Raw genomic sequence first — 20,076 nt, forward strand, 5'->3', positions numbered from 1 at the left:
CAAAGTTCCAAAGGCTCTTGTAGTTTCATTCAACTTTATTCACAATATGAATAAATGTGTTTAGAATACATGTTATTAGGTTAGCCAGGTTTATAATAATGACACATAAAACTAATGTCTTCGATGTTTATAGGTAATATCTCTAGAAAAAGAAATAGTTACAGTACAAGATAAGAAGCAAATCACAAGAGCTCCAGGAGTTGAAAATAATTTCGCTTGCCAGCCCTCCCTCCCCGCCCCTCTGAAGTTTGACCCCGTTCCATTCCTTCCTCTCCTTAGCCGGGCCCAAGCCCTCCCCCCTCTAGTCTTTACACTTGAAGTGTTGCCCTTTTTCATATCACAAGTGTTCTATTACCCTCCCCACACTTCTCCCTTTTTCTTCTCTCATAGGTCCCTAAGGATTATTTTGAGAGATGTATGTATATATACAGTAGACGCCCTAAATGAAGAGTCCCTTTAAAAGTTTGAATACTCGGGACATAAAAGATGATTGGCATTAGAGATAGAAACCCAGGCAGATTATCTGCCACTGTGCTGCATCCTCTGATCAAAAGTCTCCTCTAGCGGGTAGCTCAAAGGAGGCGTCTAAGATACTCCCTTGCCTGCGGGAAGAGGCACCGGGCCTAGAGTGCCGCGGAACCCGAGTGCGCGGCCTGCAGCGCAGGCCGGGGAGGTTTCTAGGGCGGACGTCGGTCCGGTTTCTCCGAGGCTCCCTGCAGAGCCTGAGAGTGCTGCTGCAGCTCTCCTGGCCCGCGGCGCTGTGTCGGCCCCGCAGACATGTCGGGGTTCAGCCCGGAACTTATTGACTACCTGGAAGGGAAAATCTCCTTTGAAGAGTTCGAAAGGCGGAGAGAAGAGAGAAAAACCCGGGAGAAGAAAGTGAGCCTCTGGGCCCCGGTGCTCCTCGGTCTTGTTTTCCCCGAAACAGCAGCGTAGGTTGCCCAGGGTGGGCCGGGGACCCCAGCAGCTTCTACCTCTCCCAGAAATCCCGATTTTCACTCCCACCCCGGTACTCAGCACCTCTAAAGACATCTCCACACCCGAAAGCTTGCCTTGGTGGGCGCTAACCTCCCCCGACCCCCAAATATGTGTTAAGTCGATGCTAGCCCAATGGAGCCAGCCAGAGTGTCTGACTAGTTCTAAACCTAACTTGCAACTAGTTTGTGACAGTGGTGGGGCACCACTCTGTAGGAACCAGGCCTTTTGTTTTTGTTGTCTGTATAGTGGTTTTGGGGATCAAACCTCAGGGCCTCCAGCTTGCTAGACAAAGCACCCTGTTGCTAAGCTACATACCCCTGGTGCGCCTATTTTTGAGGAGTCTCCGTGTAATTTTTTTTCTTAGACGTAAAAGTAAACCTAATTGCCTGATAATGAGAATATATTTTTACTTTGTTTTTCAAATTTTAGTAAACATCTGAGCTTTAAATCGTTACTTACTAGTTTGAAGGCCAAGGGAACAGCATAAAGATCTGTTAACCCTTTTGATGTTAGCTAGTGGTTTCTTACTTGATTCATGGACTTCTATGCATTCTGTGGTTTATTGAAAGTCTTAGATTAATGACATTGAAGTATTTAAAATTATTCTATACGTATTTGCAAATAACGTACATAAACTTAAAGACTTAAGTACTTGGGAACACTTTGAAACTATTCAAATTTAAATTCCACATATCATGAGGGGAGGACCAACTTTTATAAAGATAAGGCAATGCCCTATCCATGGCTGAGAAAATTAAATCTGAATTAGTTTCTGGAACTGATTAACTAATTTCCAATCACAGAGTGTTCAGGAAAAAGGAAAATCATCACCCAAAGAAAACCTAGATGATTCCGAAGTTCCATCATCGTCAGGAATTGATTCTGTCAAATCCCAGGACAAAGACGCCAATGAAGGTGTGTTGCTTCGGGCTTTAAATGTTAAGAGCACTTAAGTAAAATGATTTGATTAAAAACACTAGTGCTTTTTATTTTTTATTGTTTTTATGTTTTACTGTTTGTATTTTATTGTAATGATGTTCTATTTTTATCACCTGGTTTATTGGTGTTTGTTACATAGTAGCATATTATTTATTTTTTAAAAATCATTGTACAGCATAATGGTTGTTTTCGTATAGCGCCAGTATTGTGATGTTTAACATGAATGCCTCCGTTTGTTTAGGGTCTCTATTTTCATTTTCTAAATTGGCCTTTTCAATGGGATACTTCTTCTGAGCGGTACCTAACTTAGCTGGGTGGATGGGACTTCACACACGTCATAGGTCTCTTGGTGTACTGCCTCACTCTAGCAGATAGATGATTTTAGTCAAGTTAACACACACTATAGTCACCTAGGAAAAGGGAACTGTAGGGCAATAGGCATGTCTTGATTGCTGGGGGAGGGCCCAGCTGTCCAGCCTACTGTGGGTGTTGCCAGGTGATCCTTAGTTGTCTAAGAAAACAGTCTTAGTGAGCTCTGGAAACCAAGCCAGTGAGCAATGTTCTTCCATAGTCTCTCTGCCCCAGTTTCTACCTCCAGCTTCCTGCCTTGAGCTTTTGCCTTGGCTTTCCTGACTGATGAACTGTAACCTTTAACCCAAATATGCCTTTTGTTTCTTAAATTAAGTTTTCGCTACTGTTTTGTCATAGCAACAGAAAGAACACAGCTTTTCATTTCCAGATATTATACTTGTACATCCCAACTAATTAAACCCATTATAGCCTAAATGAGTATCTCAGTGAGTATACATATTTATCAGTTTCCAGTGATTATGTATTTGTCTAATCAGAATGCTCATCTTTACCATGGAGACCGTTTGCCCATGTCAAATTACTTGAGATGCTGATGTCAATTAGAATATAGCTTCATGTTTGGGAGCCTGGCTGGAGAGCTAAACTGAACTCTACTTGTTCCTGAGTTTGTGGATCATATTGGAAGAAGAGGCAAGGAGACAGGATTGAGCTTAGTATCTTTCAAGGAAGTGGGGTAGGAAAGGGGATAAAGAGGTTCTGACAACCTTCGGGTCCTTGTTTATCTCCCAGGGAATCAATCAACTCTCTGGGGTTCAGGTATTACAGCAGTAACACTGGGTGACTGCCAGCCTTACTGTTTAAGCCCATTAGGCCTTTCATGGGAAAAAATGGGGTGGTGATAGGGTAGGTTGAGTTCATTTCTGGTGCATGAGGACTGACTGGCCTCAGGTGAAATTATCCCATCAGTCCTTTAGAGGTGAGATGTTCTCTGTTCCTTGGGAAGGATTGTCCTGGAACTCTTTGGAGCTTCTTGGTAGTCTAAGCATGCACTCAGAGTAGAAGAAAAGTCAGTTTTGAACAACATCTGGCAGAATCTACAAATTGGAAAGATGAGATCTCTAGAATCATGTCTTTGTCATCCTTGATGTTTCTTTTTGTTTGTTTGTTTGTTTGTTTGTTTTTTCGAGACAGGGTTTCTCTGTGTAGCCCTGGCTGTCCTGGAACTTACTCTGTAGACCAGGCTGGTCTCAAACTCAGAAATCCGCCTGCCTCTGCCTCCCAAGTGCTGGGACTAAAGGTGTGTGCCACCACCGCCCAGCATCCTTGATGTTTCTAAATACCTATTCTTAAGGTCGTTTTCTACTTACCACAGCCTGGGCCCTTTAATATCATTTGCAGTTCATTATTGCTATACATAAAACTGTCCTGTGATCCCAGCTACTGTGACAGATGGATCCCAGGTTCAAGACCCTCTGGGCTAGAGAATGAGTTCAAGGCCAGCCTGAACTTAGTAAGACTCTGTCTCAAAAAGAAAAGGGGAGCTGAGGATATGACAGCATAGAGTACTTATCTGCTACAGTGTGTCCAGGGCCCTTGGTTTAATTTCTTACAACTTACATAATTTTTTAAAAGCCTGTATCTAATTACTTTGCCAAATAACTGTGTATTCTGACAATTTATATGTTGAATCTTTTGGATTATATATAATATGATAATGTCTTCTATGATTAATGATAATTTTGTTTCCTTTCTTGTGTGTGTGTGTGTGTGTGTGTGTGTGTGTGTGTAGACCAGAAATGGACATTGAGTATTTTCCTTTACCACACTCTAGCTTGTTTTTTGAGACAGGGTTTCTCACTGTCTTAGTTACTATTCTATTGTTGTGAAAAGACACCATGACCACAGAAACTTGTATAAAGGAAAACATTTAATTGAGGGCTTTAAAATTTTTTTTTACAGTTTTAGAGCTTAGTCTATTATCTTCATGGCTGGGAGCATGGTGACATGCAGGCGTGGTGCTGGAGAAGTAGCTGAGAGCTACATCCTGACCCTAGAGGGGTGGGGTTGGGGAGGGAGTGTAAGCACACGCTTGAGCCTGGGTGGGCTTTTGAAACCTCAAAGCCCAACCCCAGTGATACTTCCTCCAACGAAGCCATACTTCTTAATCCTTCTCAAATAGTGCCACTTCTTGATGACAAATATTTGAACCTATGGAGGCCATTCTTACTCAATCTTATTCACTGAACCTGGAGGTCACCAGTTGGCTGTATCAGTTGGTCAACAAGCTCCCAGGATCCTCCTGTCTTTAGCTTCACATCTCTTAGGTTTCAGTTAGAGATCACCATACCACTAACTAAAAAAAGAAAAAGTTTTCCTTTTCTGCTTTTACCTGTTACTGTATCTGCTTTTGATTTTTCTCTTTATTTTGCTTGTATATCTGGATGAGGTGCAGAGGGCAAATCAGCCATTCTTGCAAAATAAAAGACATGTCTTGCAACAGTTTTCTTTTCTTTTCTTTCTTTCTTTTCTTTTCTTTTTTTTGGTTGGGCTGCAGTAAGGAATTTGTACTCCATTAACTAGCTTTTTTTTTTTTTTTTTTAAAGTTGTTTTACTGATTTATTTTTTCCCTCCCCAAACCTCAATGTACCTTTCCTTAGGAGAAACATCAGATGGGGTGAGTAAGTCAGTTCACAAAGTCTTTGCTTCCATGCTTGGAGAGACTGAAGATGATGAAGAGGAGGAAGAAGAGGAGGAGGAGGAGGAGGAAACACCAGAGCAACCCACCGCAGGCGATGTATTTGTGTTGGAGATGGTTCTCAACCGTGAAACCAAGAAAATGATGAAAGTAAGCAGTTAATTATTTTACTACTTATAAAAATGTAAGAAACTGATATAGTCATTGAAAAGGAAGCTTTCAGTTATACTTGGGAAATAGCTCAACAGTAAGAACAAAAACTAGGAGGCAACTACCGTCATTCATTTTTCGTTTTAAGTTGAAGTTTTATTTCATACATGAGTACTGTAATTACTTCATTTTCTACTCTGTCTTCTCCTTCCAACGCCTCCTGCATCATCTCTTTGCTCCACTTTAAAATTGCTCCATTTATTATTATTACGCATGTGCATCCGTACATGTTGGGTGGGGAGGGGAGAATAAGTATATAAATACAATGTGCTGAGTTCATATAATGTTGTTCATATGTATATGTTTTTAGCACTGATTGCTTGGGATTGGTAACTTATCAGGGTTACTAATATCCGATTCTCTCTCAGCAACGTTGACTGCCTGTAGCTCTTCTTCTAGGGCTGGGCCCTGTAAGAGTCCCCACCCACATTGGCATGTCAGTTGGTTCTGTCAGTCTTTAGGTATTACTTAGGCAACTATACTGTTGAGATGTCATGGATGCATTTTCACTTTCGTATATAGAAGACACTGTCTCTCAGCAGATGTCCTGGTTCTCAGTCTCCACCCCCTTTCTGCAGTGTTCCCTGAGCCTTAGATATAGGAGTTGTATTGTTGACTGTCAGCTGATCTCTGTGTTTTGACTTTCTGTAATTGTTCCCTCTGCTGCAAGCAGCATGTTTGGTAAGGGGTGAGAGCCTCGCTTAGCTGTGGATGTGAGGATGAGTATTTAGAGCACAGATGTTACACTGCTTTAGGAAAGTAAGTGCCTCTCTAGGTTCCATGGTCTCACCAGTATGAGTAGTTGCCCAAGTTTATAGTAGCAGGCATGCGTTCCCTCCTGGTGAAAGGGATAAGTCCAGTAGAGTGGCTGTTGGTTATACCCAGTATATATAGGTGCCATTATTCCATTTTTAAGAGTGTCTTGCTGTTTTAGTCATGGTTATGGTTTCTAGACTTTACAGCTGTGTATGACTTTTGACTGCTTTGGATATAACCTTTGGATATTATGAGAGCCAGTTCTCTCATAATATAGAGTCCTCTCATAATAAGGGAGGAGTCTTCTGGGTCGCTGCTATCTCTATTTCTCCATCCCCTGTCTAAAGTGTGTTTTGTCTTTAAGCAAGAGAGTCTTACCTTTAATTTCTAGTAGATAGCCAGGGGTCATGGCAATAGCCTATATTGTTTTGTGTGTTGGGGAGGTCTTTTTTTATTCCCCTGACCAACAACTTGAAAGGAAGCTTCCTATGCCTGACATTGGAGTTTTTGTTAGATAGACTATCATTCTTGGGGGAAACATTATCACCCGCTAATGATATAACTTCATTAAACACACACACACACACACACACACACACACACACACTCATTTGTATGTTTTAAGAAAAGAAACCACTATGACTCTAATGGTTTCCTCAAATATCTTTTGCACAACTTATCCCTCTTCCCCAGGGAAGTCTTCCTTTTTCTGTTTCCCCTTTCATAGCATCTTGTCCTGTTATTCCCGTCTCTAGATGTTACCCTTCCTCTCCTCCAGGTGAACTTTCCTGTTCCTGTAGTTACACCAGGTTATGTGCTCACATCTGAAGATTTGGAGCTAGGATCCATAAATAAGAAGGAACATGTAATGTTTGTTTTTTGGGGGTCTGGGTTACCTCACTCAATATAATATTTTCTAGTTTTATTCATTTGCCTGCATATGTCATGACTTCATTTTTCTTTACAGTTGAATAGTATTCCATAGTACATATATGCCACCTTTTCATTATTAATTCATCCATTCAAGGATATTTATATTGTTTTCTACCTACTGTGAATAGAGCAACAGTTACCATGGCTGAGGACTATCTGTGGAGTAGCGTGCTCTTTGGGCATATGCCAAGGAGTGGTGTAGACGAGTTATATGTTAGATTTGTTTCTGGCTTTTTGAGGATTCCCCACACTGATTTCCAGAGTGACTAGACCAGTCTGCAGCCCCACCAACAGTGGAAGGTCTTGCCTCCGCATCTCTCCATTCCTTGCCAATATTTGTTATCTGGTGTTTTGTTCATCTTTGCCATTTTGACTAGGTAAGATAAAATCTCAAAGTTGTTTTCATTTGCATTTCTCTAATGGTAAGGATGATGAACACTTCTTGATACTTCTTAGCCACTCATTTATTTTGAAAACTCTCTTTTCAAATTTTAAACCCATTTTTAAAATTGAGTCATTTATTTTCTTGACTGTTTTTTGACTTTTTATATATTCTGAATATTAATCCTTTGTCAGATTGTATCATCGTCAAAGAGTTTCTTTTGCTCTGTTTGATTCCTTTTCATTTATTGTTTCCTGTACAAAAGCTTTTTAGTTTTTTGAGGTCCCATTTTTTGAATTGTTGGCCTTAATTCATTGGAAAATGGAGTCCTGTTCAGGAAGTCCTTTCCAACACCTATGTCATGTAGGCACTGCCTGTGTTTTCTTCTAGTATCTTCAGTGTTTGGTTTCACATTGAGGTCTTTAATCCGTTTGGAGTTAATTTTTGATTTAGGTTTACTTTTTTTCTTCTACATGTGGACACTCAGTTTTCTCAGCATCTTTTGTTAAAGATGTCTTTTCTCCAGAGGATGTTTTTGGCATCTTTGTTAAGTATCAGCAGCTGTAGTTCTCTATGCTCATGTTTGGGTCTTCTGTTTTCTTGGTCGGTCCACATGTCTGTTTTGTGTCAGTGTCTAGCTGTCTTTATTATTATAACTCTGTAATATATCTTGAATGGTAAGCCCTCCAGAATTGATCTTTTTGCTCAAGATTGCTTTGGCTGTCTGGGGTGTTTTGTGCTTTCACATGAGTTTTATGATGTTTTTCTTTTTCCTGTTTCTGTGAAGACTGTTTTGGGTATTTTGATTGTGATTGCATTAAATCTGTAAAGTGCCTTTGGTAGAATGGTCATATTTTTACAACATTCTGCCAATCCATAAGTTGGAGGTCTTTCTATCTTCAGTGTCTTCCTTAGTTTCTTCAGAGACTTAAAGCTTCATTGTAGAGATCTTTTACTACCTTAGTTAGGTGTATTTCTAGAAATTTTTTTTTCTTTGAGGCTGTTGTGAGTTGTCATTCATTTCTTATGCTTCATTTTGGAAAATTCTATATAAGATTTAATTGTTCATGTGTCAGAGTGTCTGTAGCTTTGCTACTAAAAGACCCATTGTGTAACTTAGAGGGTTTTGTTGTTGTTTTTAACCAAGTTTATCCTGATGAATATCAAAGAAGGACTTTCTAGTAAGTGACCTGGCATGTAATATAATATAATTCATCTTGTTGCATGATACTATTGTGCTGGTTACCTGTTTACTAATTCCTGACCATATGAAAATGTGTATTTAATTGTACTTTGAACTTTCAACTGGAGGAAGGTTTTGGTTTTTTGGTTTTTTTTTTTTTTTTTTTTTTTTTTTTTCTTCCCTGAGACTGGTATTTTCTGTGTAACAGCTCTTGCTGTCCTGGGCTCACTCTGTAAACCAAGCTCTCCTTGAACTCACTGAGATCCACCTACTTGCCTCTGCCTCCTAGGTGCTGGGATTAAAGGTGTGTACCTCTACGTCCAGCTTGTTTTTACTTTCTTTGGTGTTCCTCTTTGGAGAGTGTCATAAAATAATTTTGTTTCCTGTATTTGAATTTTAGCTTGCTTTGTGTAATTAGACTTAACTATTAAGGCATCAGAATTGTAACTACTGAGTACCTAGTTCTGAGTTTAGAAGATTAAGAAGTTTTAGAGAGAAGTCTTCGTTGTGTTGTATATGAGTGTTTGGAGTTGAAATCTGAACTTTATTCTTAGTCTCCATGTTGTTTTCCTTCTGGACAGGAGAAGAGGCCTCGGAGTAAACTCCCCAGAGCCCTCAGAGGTCTCATGGGTGAAGCCAATATTCGCTTTGCTCGAGGAGAACACGAAGAGGCCATATTGATGTGCATGGAAATCATAAGACAAGGTGTTTTCTGAGGGGACTTTATTGGTGATAATAACACTTAACTGGTTAACCTTTTAAAAAATGGGAACACATTTGATTGGGCTATTTATAAAGTACATTCAGAAGATAGAGGTGACTGTGGTATTAGTAACCTGCCACTTTTCACATGAATAGAGAAAATGAAAAACCACAGGGTTGATTCAACTACAGGGTGTGGTTCAGTGAAAATCAGTACTAGTTTTTTAAACTCTTTTTAGCCCTTCCCTCTCCTTTCACCTCTCATTTTAGGAGTTTTAGACATTGAATAGCACTAATCTCTTTAAGTCAGCCAGTTTATCCATTTTTCCATTTGTCTCTTTTGTGCTATGGATTGAATCCACACCTTTCTATACTCTGGGCAAGTTCTCTACACCAAGTCAGTTATGCTTTGAGCCCTGTTCTTCTTCTTCTTTTTTTATTGGTGACTATATTATTTTAAAATCACATTGAAGAACATTCTGATAAATTTCAGATTTTTTGATATTTTTATTGCTTTTTGTTTCATTTTCTAGATTAGGCAGTGCTAAATTATTTTAATCTGTCTTTTGCTAAACATACATCTAAGTCTGTCATTTCCCCAACCCATCAGAAATAGAATTAACCAAGCATTGCTTTATGATATGTTGCTTGGTTCTTCTTTCCAATATTATTGATTTCAGCTTCTGTTTATTTGGGAAATATTTTTTGAAAAGTTTCCAGCAAGTTTTGAGTCTTTTTTTTTTTTTTTTTTTTAGAAATATAGTTAACCATTACATTTGACATCCTTGACTGAGGCACTGTTTGGGTACTCTGTGTGTATCCATCCTCTGTATGCAGAAGCTTGAAACGTGAAGATTCAACCCACTGATGGGACTGATGTTTCCCGTGGTGAAATCACCAAGTTTTTAAGCCATACTTGGTCTTAACTAATGAGACTTTCATACAGAAGATGTGGTAGAAAGCAGGGTTTTTATGAAATTGTATTTTGTTAAAAGAAAATAATGCTTTAAAAATGACTTAGGGAGGCTAGGGGAGATGTCAGGTTTGTGACCAACCTGGTCTACAAATAAGTTTGCGATCAGCCTGAGCTATGTAGTAAGAGTTCATCTCAAAAATAAATAAATAAATAAATAAATAAATAAATAAATAAATAAAGGCTAAGAATGTTTGAAAATAAAGAAAATATAATAGTGTTTTGTATTATTCAGAGTTATGTTGAATTGTTTTTATAATTCTGTTGGAATGATTTAGACTTTAGTTATTAGAAAAAATATCTATAGTTTGAACTGTAGTATTAATCCCAGCTTAAGCCTATTCTTTCATCCAGTGAAATTTATTTTACGTTATTTTTATTATTATAGCTCCTTTGGCTTATGAGCCATTCTCTACACTTGCCATGATATACGAGGATCAAGGTGACATGGAAAAATCGTTGCAGTTTGAGTTGATTGCAGCACATTTAAATCCCAGTGACACAGAAGAATGGGTTAGGCTGGCAGAAATGTCTCTGGAACAGGATAACATTAAGCAGGCTATTTTTTGCTATACAAAAGGTAATGACTTTTTTTTTTTTTTTTTTTTTTTTGCATGTGTAAATAGGAAGAAATATTTTTCTTGTTTTACTAGGTGTTACACAGTGGGTCATTAATGCATTGATTCTTTTGGATTATGTTGTTACTCCAAGTGTATTTGTTTCTCTGTTTAGTTAATTTTTTTTGAGAATTGTATCTCTTATCACTCCTGTCTTCTCTCCCTTTCCAGTTCCGTAGTCCTCTCATGCCACCCTCGAAGTTCATGCTCACCTGCTTATTATCATGCATTTCTGTGTGCATGGAACCTGCTAAACTTTATTTAGCTTGACTTATATGTACATGTGTCCAGGGGTAACCACTTGGGATAGGACAGTACCTCCCTCTTCCCTGGAGGAGGCTGATTTTCCCTTTCTCAGTATCCATTGATCACATAGATCTCAGGATGGAACTATGCAGAATTTTCCTTATCCATTTTAGCTTATCAACTAGTATTGTCATTATGCTGGTCTTGTTTAGGCAACCATATTGTTAAAGGTTGCATCTTCTATGCCATGTCCAGGGTATACTGTTTCACAGCAGGCTTCCAGGCCCTCTAGCTCTGTAGTCTTTCCATCTCATCTTTTGTGATTTCCCCTGAGCTATAGAGGAGTGTTGCAGAATTATTAGGTACATAATAGGCTGTTTCTTGTGTTTGTTGAGTTATTCTGCTAGTCCAAATGTACGTGTTTCTTACACTCTGTTATGGCATATATGTGGAGGTCTTTGTTCTCGTGTTTGTGACTTACTTTATATTGTGTTAAATGCAGCACAAAGCTAGGCGGCTGAACAGTGCTTTAGATTCCTACTGAGTCAGGGTTGTTTTCAGGCTGTTAACTTTGTGACTTGAGTGACTAATAACAATTAGTGTACAAAGTAAACATATCTTTCTTGTGAAGATAGATTTATTCCAGAATAACTTTTTTTGTTGTTGTTTTTTACTGGGAAAGTATGTTTATTACACTTTTGAGGTAAGTCACACCACTTTTGATAAATATGTAATTTTTTTTATCTCTTCTTTCTAGCTCTTAAATATGAACCTACGAATGTCCGTTACCTCTGGGAGAGATCAAGCCTTTACGAACAAATGGGTGATCATAAAATGGCCATGGATGGCTATAGGCGTATTTTAAATCTTTTGTCTCCATCTGATGGAGAACGTTTTATGCAGTTGGCTAGAGATATGGCAAAGTAAGTTGGAGGTGAAACATATGTAAATATAGGCTCTTACTAGGCATTTTGCAAATCTAGGCTATTTGAAATAGAATGTACTTTGCATTAAGGGCCAAAGAAAATTTTTGTCTTCTATGTTTTATATTTGCCCAATTATAGTGGGGTTTTGTTATTGTTGTTGTTTTTGTTTTAGTGTTTTTTGGTTTCCTGTGTATCAACTGCATGATTGTTTAGAAAGTTCTGTCCATAAACTTGTACTTCCAATCTCAGAAGTTGAGAAGTGAGCTGTGCTCCTCAAGGACATTACAATGCCAGGCTTCTGTAACTTAGGGGAAGTTGTATATATTTGTGATGTTTTTAAAATGATTTTTTTATTGCATATGTGTCAATGAAATGTTTGTAATCTGGAATACTTTATAATTATCTTGAATCAGCACTAGAACAGTGTGTTAAGTGACATGCTACTGTCACGGGTTTTCTTTAGAATACTCTACAGCATTTTCTTCTCTGATATGTTGTGCGGCAGAACAAAGCAGGAAGCGTTTGGCTCAGATGCTTTCTGCTGTTCTTTCTGTTTGAAGAGCACGATGCAGCATTTTATCTTGGGTTAACTGTCTTGATTTTAGCATATTAGGATTAGTCCATTAATCTAATGGCTTGTATTCTGATGCTTTTTAGCTGTGAACTGCCCCTTACCCTCTCAGGACAGTCATACATCAGGAGCAGTAGATACATTTTTTACAAGTGAGGGAAGCAACTCTCAGTTGATGGATGATGAGCACTGAGGGCCTTCCCGATTATCTGCAGTTCATTTGCAGCTACTACAGTGAGGAATCATGACATGCCCTGAAGATCATATGTTTTTCATACATATTGTCTATTAGGTGAGGAGTGGCAGTGGCCGGCTGACTGATGAGGCCCTGCTTTGGTCCCTTGCCCTCCAGAAGTATTCATTGAAGGTATCCGACACATAAGCATTATACAAGGAACTGTTCAAAGTGTTCTGCACTCATGGAGATTATAGTCCTATGAAGGGGATAGGTAGCAAACAAGTAACAGTCAGATATTTTAGAGATCACATTGATAAGTGATGGAGACAAATTAAACATGGAACAGTGATAGACGTACAAAGTATGGCATGTGTTATTTTAAAAACAAGGTTAGTGAAGGCCTGGGTTCCCTGTCTCCTGGTGGTCCTGGCTGAAGGGAGCTGGTACTCAGGAAAGAGGAGTCAAGTATGTTTAGGGAACAGGATGGAAGCGGATGCAGTAAGGTAAACCCAGCAGAGAGCTTCCAGAGGAGCATAGCGCTGACCTTTGTGGGTTATGGTAAGGACTTTGGCTTTTACTTTGAATAGTTTGGAAGCCACTAGAGGCTTTGAGTGGAAAAATGACATGATTTAACTTAAAATTTAAGTGCCTCATTTTGGTTGCTCTTTTGAGCAAAAATTGAAGAGTGAAAAGGGCAGAGAAGGAAGACTAGTTAGGAAATTACTGAAATGATAGGCGGGAAAAAAAAATCATAGCTTGATCAGGGAAGATATAGGTCGTAAAAAGTAATCATATCTCAGTGTGACTTTAAAGTTCATCTAAAGATGGATGTACTGATGTGAGAACTGTGTGTGTGCACATGTGTGTGCATAGGCTTGTGTATGTGCTCAAGTAGGGGGAGGAAAGGAAGAGGGATGGTTGAAAGAAGCTCCCAGTAAGGGCTGACTCCCAAGGCACTCCAGCATTTAAGCACCAGGCAAAAGAGAGGAGACAGCCAGGAGATGCAAATGATATTCTAGACTTCCTGAAGAAAGCACTTCAGTGAGGCAGGGGAGTCCTCTATATGAAGCATTGCAGACTGGCCCCACAGCGCAAAAGGTGAGACTTGGTGATGAGGATTAGCTACCTGGAGATTTTCTTTGGCCAAATGGTAATGTTAGCAATGGTGGGCCAGGCCAGATGCTTCTAGCTTTGAAAATAAGGGTCTTCACAGTAGCAAGGAAACTTTATTCAAAAGTGACAAAGTAATAACAATAAATTATAATAATACAGATCAGAAAGAAACTGCAGGCCACACAGGTAAGAAAGAATTCATGTGCCCCTGTTATTCCTTATGGGAGTCAAGGGAAGCAGCTTGGTTGCTAAAGGCCATAGTATGGGCAGCTCTCTATTTTGACTGGTAGATTAGGTCATGTGTTCACTTTCTTACTGTGCATAATGCATAATCCCTTCCCATGATATATTTGTTTTTAATCATATGCACATTCAATTACACATAAGGCTAAGATGGTAATTGGGGACTCTCCCTAAAATGTCCCTAGGGATACTTGCCTTACTGCACATGTGCCCAGTTGAACACAGAAGGCATATGTGTGCAGGGAGGCTCTGGCCCTAAGCCATTCATAACATTTGCTTGAGTGGTTTCCTTGTTCATAAAGGTTATTGTGAATACTGAGGAATAATCTGGTTTCCAAGCCTTTTTAAACTTTGGTAAATGTGGAAGACTGGCCTGTCCCATGCCAGGCACCACCCAGTCAGTTTACCAGTCTGCACCAGTCTGCACCAGTGTACGTCTTTCCTGCTGCAAAGACAAAGAATGAGAACTCAGCATCCATACCAGTGACCATTCATAGTTCTTAGTTTGTTTTGTTTTTTGTTTTGTTTTTGTTTTTTGTTTTTGTTTTTTGTTTGTTTTTTTAGCAACACTGAGGACTAGTCCTAGAGATGATGAAGTAAGCAGGGAGATGGATCAGGTCATCATGAAGCCCTTTCACTTCTGTTTACTGGAGGAGTGGTAGAGTCACGCGTTAGAGTTATTTGATGGAGGATGTACACACATCTAATTTACTTTCTGGTGTTGACTAAACACTACACAGCCTGCTAAAAGAATGCAGTTGTGTTCTTTGGGCTAACTTCTTTTCCTCAAATACCCTTTTAACAAAACAAGTTAAGTCTTATTCCTAGTTGTTGTGGTATATTTCTGAATTTAAGGATTAGTATTACTAAACTTTGAGTGGACTCAGGTGAAGTGACAGTGTTACTGTTGCCATATTTACTCTAGGAACCTTCTTTCCTCCACTGGCATCAACCCTTCCTCTTTTGATAGCACCTGGTGCCAGCCTATCACAAACAAATTTGAAAATTATAAGTATAGTATGTTACGTATTTTAAAATTCAGAGAACTTAGAATTGTCAGAGGGCCTAAACAAGACAGAGTTTTGTAATCAGCATTAACCATGCATTCACTTTCCACTCCCCTTTTTAAGGAGTTACTATGAAGCCAATGACAGTACTTCAGCTATAAACATAATTGAAGAAGCTTTCTCAAAACACCAAGGCTTAGTCTCCATGGAAGATGTTAACATAGCAGCTGAATTATATATTTCCAACAAGCAGTATGACAAAGCTTTGGAGGTAGGAATGTTGGTGTGCGATTGTCTTAGGTATAAACCTGTTCTTGTCTTCCAGAAATGCTTAGAAATTAGCATCTTATCATTTAAATTACAAACTAAATTATATTTAAACTCTATGAGGAAGTAATAGATTGCTAGATTCTATGTGAAATATAAATGATTTTGCTACTGTAGAACGCAAAGATAGCAAGACTCACTAGAGCTGTTCCTGTTGGAGAAAGTAGGTTGGTTTGTGGTCAGATGGATAAATCACTAGTTTTTAGTCAACATATAATAATGTTAAAGTTTCACAGTTAGAATTCCTTATTTCAAAAGGACTATAGTTTTTAATACTATTTTATGTTGTAAAAACTATTTGAAATAAATATTCACAAAAAGGTTTTTTATATAACTTTTATTTCTCTATTTTTTCCTTTTTTTTTTTTTTTTTTTTTTTTTTTAGGTAATTACAGATTTTTCTGGAATTATCCTAGAAAAGGAAACTTTGGAAGAAGGCACCTCAGAAGAGAATAAAGGTTGTAGTTAACTTCGTGCAGGAACATGTACATAGCCCTCTTTTGTTAGATGCTGTGGGGTCTTGAGTTGGTGAGGTTTCCAGAGCATTGTCTGCAGCATGATTCTAGTCTTCTTATATTGTCTTTTAAGTAATATTTCTTCTTTTGTTTTTGTGTTGTTAAGGCTGAAATTCAGAGCCTTGTGCCCAAAGGACAAGCACTGTACACTGAGATAGATTACTAGCTCTTGGTTTATAAGCAATCTTTAAAAAATGGTTTGAGTTTTTTGTTTTGATATGGCCATCTGAACTGGCCGATTCTCTTTGGTCCCTGTTACGTTTCACTTACTTTATGTTTGTTTTATTTGTTTATTTGTTTTTGGGGGGGATAGGATCTCACTCTGTAGTCTAACCTGGAACTTACCATGTAACCCAGGCTGGCCTCAAACTCATGGCAATCCTCCTGCCTTAGCCTTCAAATGCTGGAATTATAGGTATGCATCCCATACTCAGCTCCGTATTCTTTTTTTGTTGTTGTTTTGATGTGTTTGGTTTTTTTTGTTTTTTGTTTGTTTTTTGTTTTTGTTTTTTGTTTTTTTGGGGTTTTGTTTTGTTTGATTTTTTTGTTTTGTTTTGTTTTGTTTTTTTTTGTTTTTTCATGACAGGGTTTCTCTGTGTAGCCCTGGCTGTTCTGGAACTCACTCTGTAGATCAGGCTGGCCTTGAACTCAGAAATCTGCCTGCCTCTGCCTCCCAAGTGCTGGGATCAAAGGTGTGTGCCACCACTGCCTAGCTCAGCTCCTTATTCTTAGAAGAGAGTAAGTTACTGAATAGATCGGAACCTTAGGCATTCCTAAAAGGGCTTTAAGTGATCTACTACTGAAAACTCTACTTTAAACTTAGTAGTTTTCAAAGGTAGAAACTGGTATGGTTGTTCTGCTGAGGAATTCTGTGCCTTGGCTGGGTCTCTTTCAGCTCTTGTATGATCTTTGCACCATACCCATTAACCTATTCAGTGAAAGTGTTAACATGTGTGACTTCCTCTGAGTTGTAACAAAATTTGTCATTTTTGTGGCCATGGTGTCTAGAGATGACCTTTAACTTCTGATCCTCTTGTCCCCGGCTTTACAGGCTTTTGTCACTACTTGTAGTTTTATTTGGTGCTGGCGATCACACCCAGCTCTCTGTGCATGCTAGGGCAGCGCTTTGCCAACAGAGTTACATCCTCAGGCCTTTTGTTGAGCATGTTTATGGTTTTCCTTTTAAATACAGTCTCTTGTATTTACAGTCTACCCAGACTGGCCTCAAACATTCAAGGCAGCGAGTTTGACCTTGAGATGGCCCTTCTTACCTCTACCTCCCAAGTGCTGAAATTAGAGGCATATGATACCACACCAAGGTTTTTTTGTTTTGTTTTTAAAGGTAATCTCTCTGGTAGCCCATACTGGACTAGAATTAGAAATCCTCCTGCTTCTGCCTCTACCTCTGAAGTGCTAGGATTATATTCACATACTCCATATCTGGCAAGACAAGCCCTTTTAAAGATAAGTAATGTTAAATTAGATGTTATCTAATAATGTACTGCATATACTGCAGGGACTGACTACATGTTCTCTCTCACACACATGAATAAAATACATTCCTTACTACTGACAAGTTGTTGGCCTGTTTAAATGTTTTGCTCAGGCTGTAGTTGTTTGACTGAAGGGATCCACTCTGAAGCTGGTGCATTCTGTGGTTTAGATGACACCTACAGTTTCAAGTTCCCATGGTTTCCTGAGTCCCTGCTATGGTTTAGATATACCTGATACAATTTCTGCCTATTCTACTTTTGAGATTGTGGCTCTGCAGAGCTATGATTTGCAAGGGTCTAGAATTTCATGATTTGAGACAGACATCTTTTTTTTTTATTGGATATTTTATTTACATTTCAGATGTTATCCCATTTTTTCATTTCCCCCCACCCCAACCCAGGTACCCTCTATCCCATCCCCCTTCCTCCTGCTTCTATGAGGATGTGCCCTCACCCACCCACCCACTCCCACCTCCCCACCCTCAAATTCCCCCACACTGGGGCATCCAGCCTTCACAGGACCAAGGACCTCCTCTCCCACCTATGTCTGACAAGGCCATCCTCCCCTACATAAACAGCTGGAGTCATGGATCCCTCCCTGTGTGCTCCCAGGCTGGTGGTTTAGACCCTGGGAGCCCTGGTTTGTTGGTATTGTTGCTCTCCCCATGGGGTCACAAACCCTTTCAGCTCCTTCAGTCTTCTCTCTAACTCCTTCATTGGGAACCCCATGATCAGTTCAATGGTTAGCTGTGAGCATCTGCCTCTGTATATGTCAGGCTCTGGCAGACCTCTAAGGAGACAGCTATTATCAGGCTCCTGTCAGCATGCACTTCCTGACATCCACATCAGCGTGAGACAGACATCTTATAGTCAAAAGAAAGTTGGCTTTTACTTTGCAATTTGATGTAGAAACCGAGATTGTTAATTTATACATTTATACTGAGTGTATCCTTATTAAGTGTTTTTATTAAATAGTTATTTGTGATGCTATATCAAAATAATTAAGAAATAGGAAATTACAGAGGCTTGCAAGTTTTAAGATTAAGCATGAGAGGTTTGATGTGGTGCCATCTTGCTGTGAGGACACAGCTCCCTTAGGCCTCTCTCTAAGGACATGAATATAAACATTCAGGCTCTGTTGACAATAGACCAAAATGCTAGTGTTGGAATGTAGAACTCGGATCTAAGTAGAATCCCATTTTAGAAGTCACAGAGCTCATTACAATGACCATATTAGTCCTTTGTAGGTGAGTGACTGTAGATACCACCTACAGAAGGAATATGCTGTAGGCATTGCCTTGAGTCAGGTAGACTTAGTGGTATGTCCCTTCAGGGAGCTGAGGTCTTGACTGGAGCAAAATTTCATGGTCAGAAAATTGTGTAGAATAAATATCAAAGTTAAATTTGTGTTACCAATTACTATCATGGAGTTCACTGTTAATAGTCAGTCTCCTAATCAAGCCATATTCCTATGGCTTAGTAAACTTAGATTGCCAATGACAAATTCTGCAAAACATAATATTATATATTGTCATTATACAATATTTTAAATATTATTTTAAGTAACTTAAATTTGATTCTACTGCCAAAGGCACATCACTAATATCCTTATATAGTTTTATGAAATGGAAACAAACTGATTTGTAATTTAATGTGCAAAGTAAGAGTTAAATATAGGTTAGAATTCCTTTAATTTCCCAGAATTTTAAAAGTCATGTTGCTGTAATGAAGTTTTAGAAAGCAGAAAATTATTTAACCCCTTTTAGAAGCATCTTTTAGTAAATTCTAAAATGAAGCTTTGGAATACAAGAATTTAAACAGAGCTTTTGTATATCTGGTCAGTTTTATCATTTAAATCCTGTGTAATTTGGTAAAAGACATGAAAGTTGTGTATAAGTTGATCTTAGGAAAAGAGCCAGAATAAGAACAAAGAGTAGACGGGCTGAAGGAGTAAGAAGCTGCTGATAGACTTTGACCAAAGTGGGCACTGACGAGGATCATCCCTGAGCAGTTGGAAATGGGATCCTGAGGGCAGGCTGGAGTTGCCTTAGCTTGCTTTACATCCTGAGCTCACACATAGGAATGCCGTGTCTGATGTTTCCCCAGCGGCGGAGACCGTCACCTGCTCTATACCGGACAGTGTGCCAATAGACATCACAGTGAAGCTCATGGTCTGCCTGGTACATCTCAACATCCTTGAGCCACTCAATGTAAGTAGTACTGAGAGCTGCGCCTGTAGGACAGTGCTAAACCCTTCCCATTAAGTGCACACTCTCCTTCCCAGGACTAGACATTATAACCCAACCTTAGGTTTTCATGTTTCTTAATAACGGGGAGGACACAGTAAGCATCAAATTATTTTCATAGGAATGGCTCATAAAAACACAGTGGTTTGGGATTGGGCTTGGAATTTACTTTAGAATGAGAACCATCCAAACATGAGAAGTTGTGATTTGCCTTTAGGCAGTCTTTGAAAACTCTTACAGCTACTCTTTTTTCTGACTTTTTTGAACAAGTATTTCATTGAATAATAATAAAAAAAAAACACATTTGAAAATCTGCTTTGTTGACCCTAGCATGAGGTATTAAGTAAAACAAATCCCTCTTCCCTTCATGGATCTTTGGTTCTAGGAGATTAAATACATTCATAAAATATGTAAGTTATCAGTTGGTGAAAAGTGTTCTGAAGAGAAACAAGGAATATACAAAATATAGGGATGGGAGAAAGTTCTAAGCTTTTAGTAGGGTAGTCACCTGAGGATGTGACATGTGGGTAA

The 20,076-nt window shown here is 38.9% G+C and overlaps 1 protein-coding gene across 2 annotated transcripts in view; it reads left to right on the forward strand.

Moving 5' to 3' along the window:
• The first annotated feature begins 678 nt into the window (after positions 1–678).
• The window catches only part of Gtf3c3 (general transcription factor IIIC subunit 3), a 35,358-nt gene continuing 15,960 nt past the window's right edge, over positions 679–20,076 (forward strand). The window contains exons 1-9 of one of the 2 annotated variants that reach the window (XM_034498331.2): positions 679–879; positions 1,782–1,893; positions 4,887–5,074; positions 8,970–9,093; positions 10,452–10,643; positions 11,684–11,849; positions 15,088–15,235; positions 15,677–15,749; positions 19,406–19,509. In XM_034498331.2, coding sequence (XP_034354222.1) covers positions 778–879; positions 1,782–1,893; positions 4,887–5,074; positions 8,970–9,093; positions 10,452–10,643; positions 11,684–11,849; positions 15,088–15,235; positions 15,677–15,749; positions 19,406–19,509 — 1,209 coding nt within the window. In that variant the 5' untranslated portion in view covers positions 679–777. The remainder of the gene's footprint in view (positions 880–1,781; positions 1,894–4,886; positions 5,075–8,969; positions 9,094–10,451; positions 10,644–11,683; positions 11,850–15,087; positions 15,236–15,676; positions 15,750–19,405; positions 19,510–20,076) is intronic. The other variant, XM_034498330.2, reaches the window with a different exon arrangement.

This window comes from Arvicanthis niloticus, chromosome 3, assembly GCF_011762505.2.
Source record: "Arvicanthis niloticus isolate mArvNil1 chromosome 3, mArvNil1.pat.X, whole genome shotgun sequence".
Lineage (NCBI taxonomy): Eukaryota > Metazoa > Chordata > Mammalia > Rodentia > Muridae > Arvicanthis > Arvicanthis niloticus.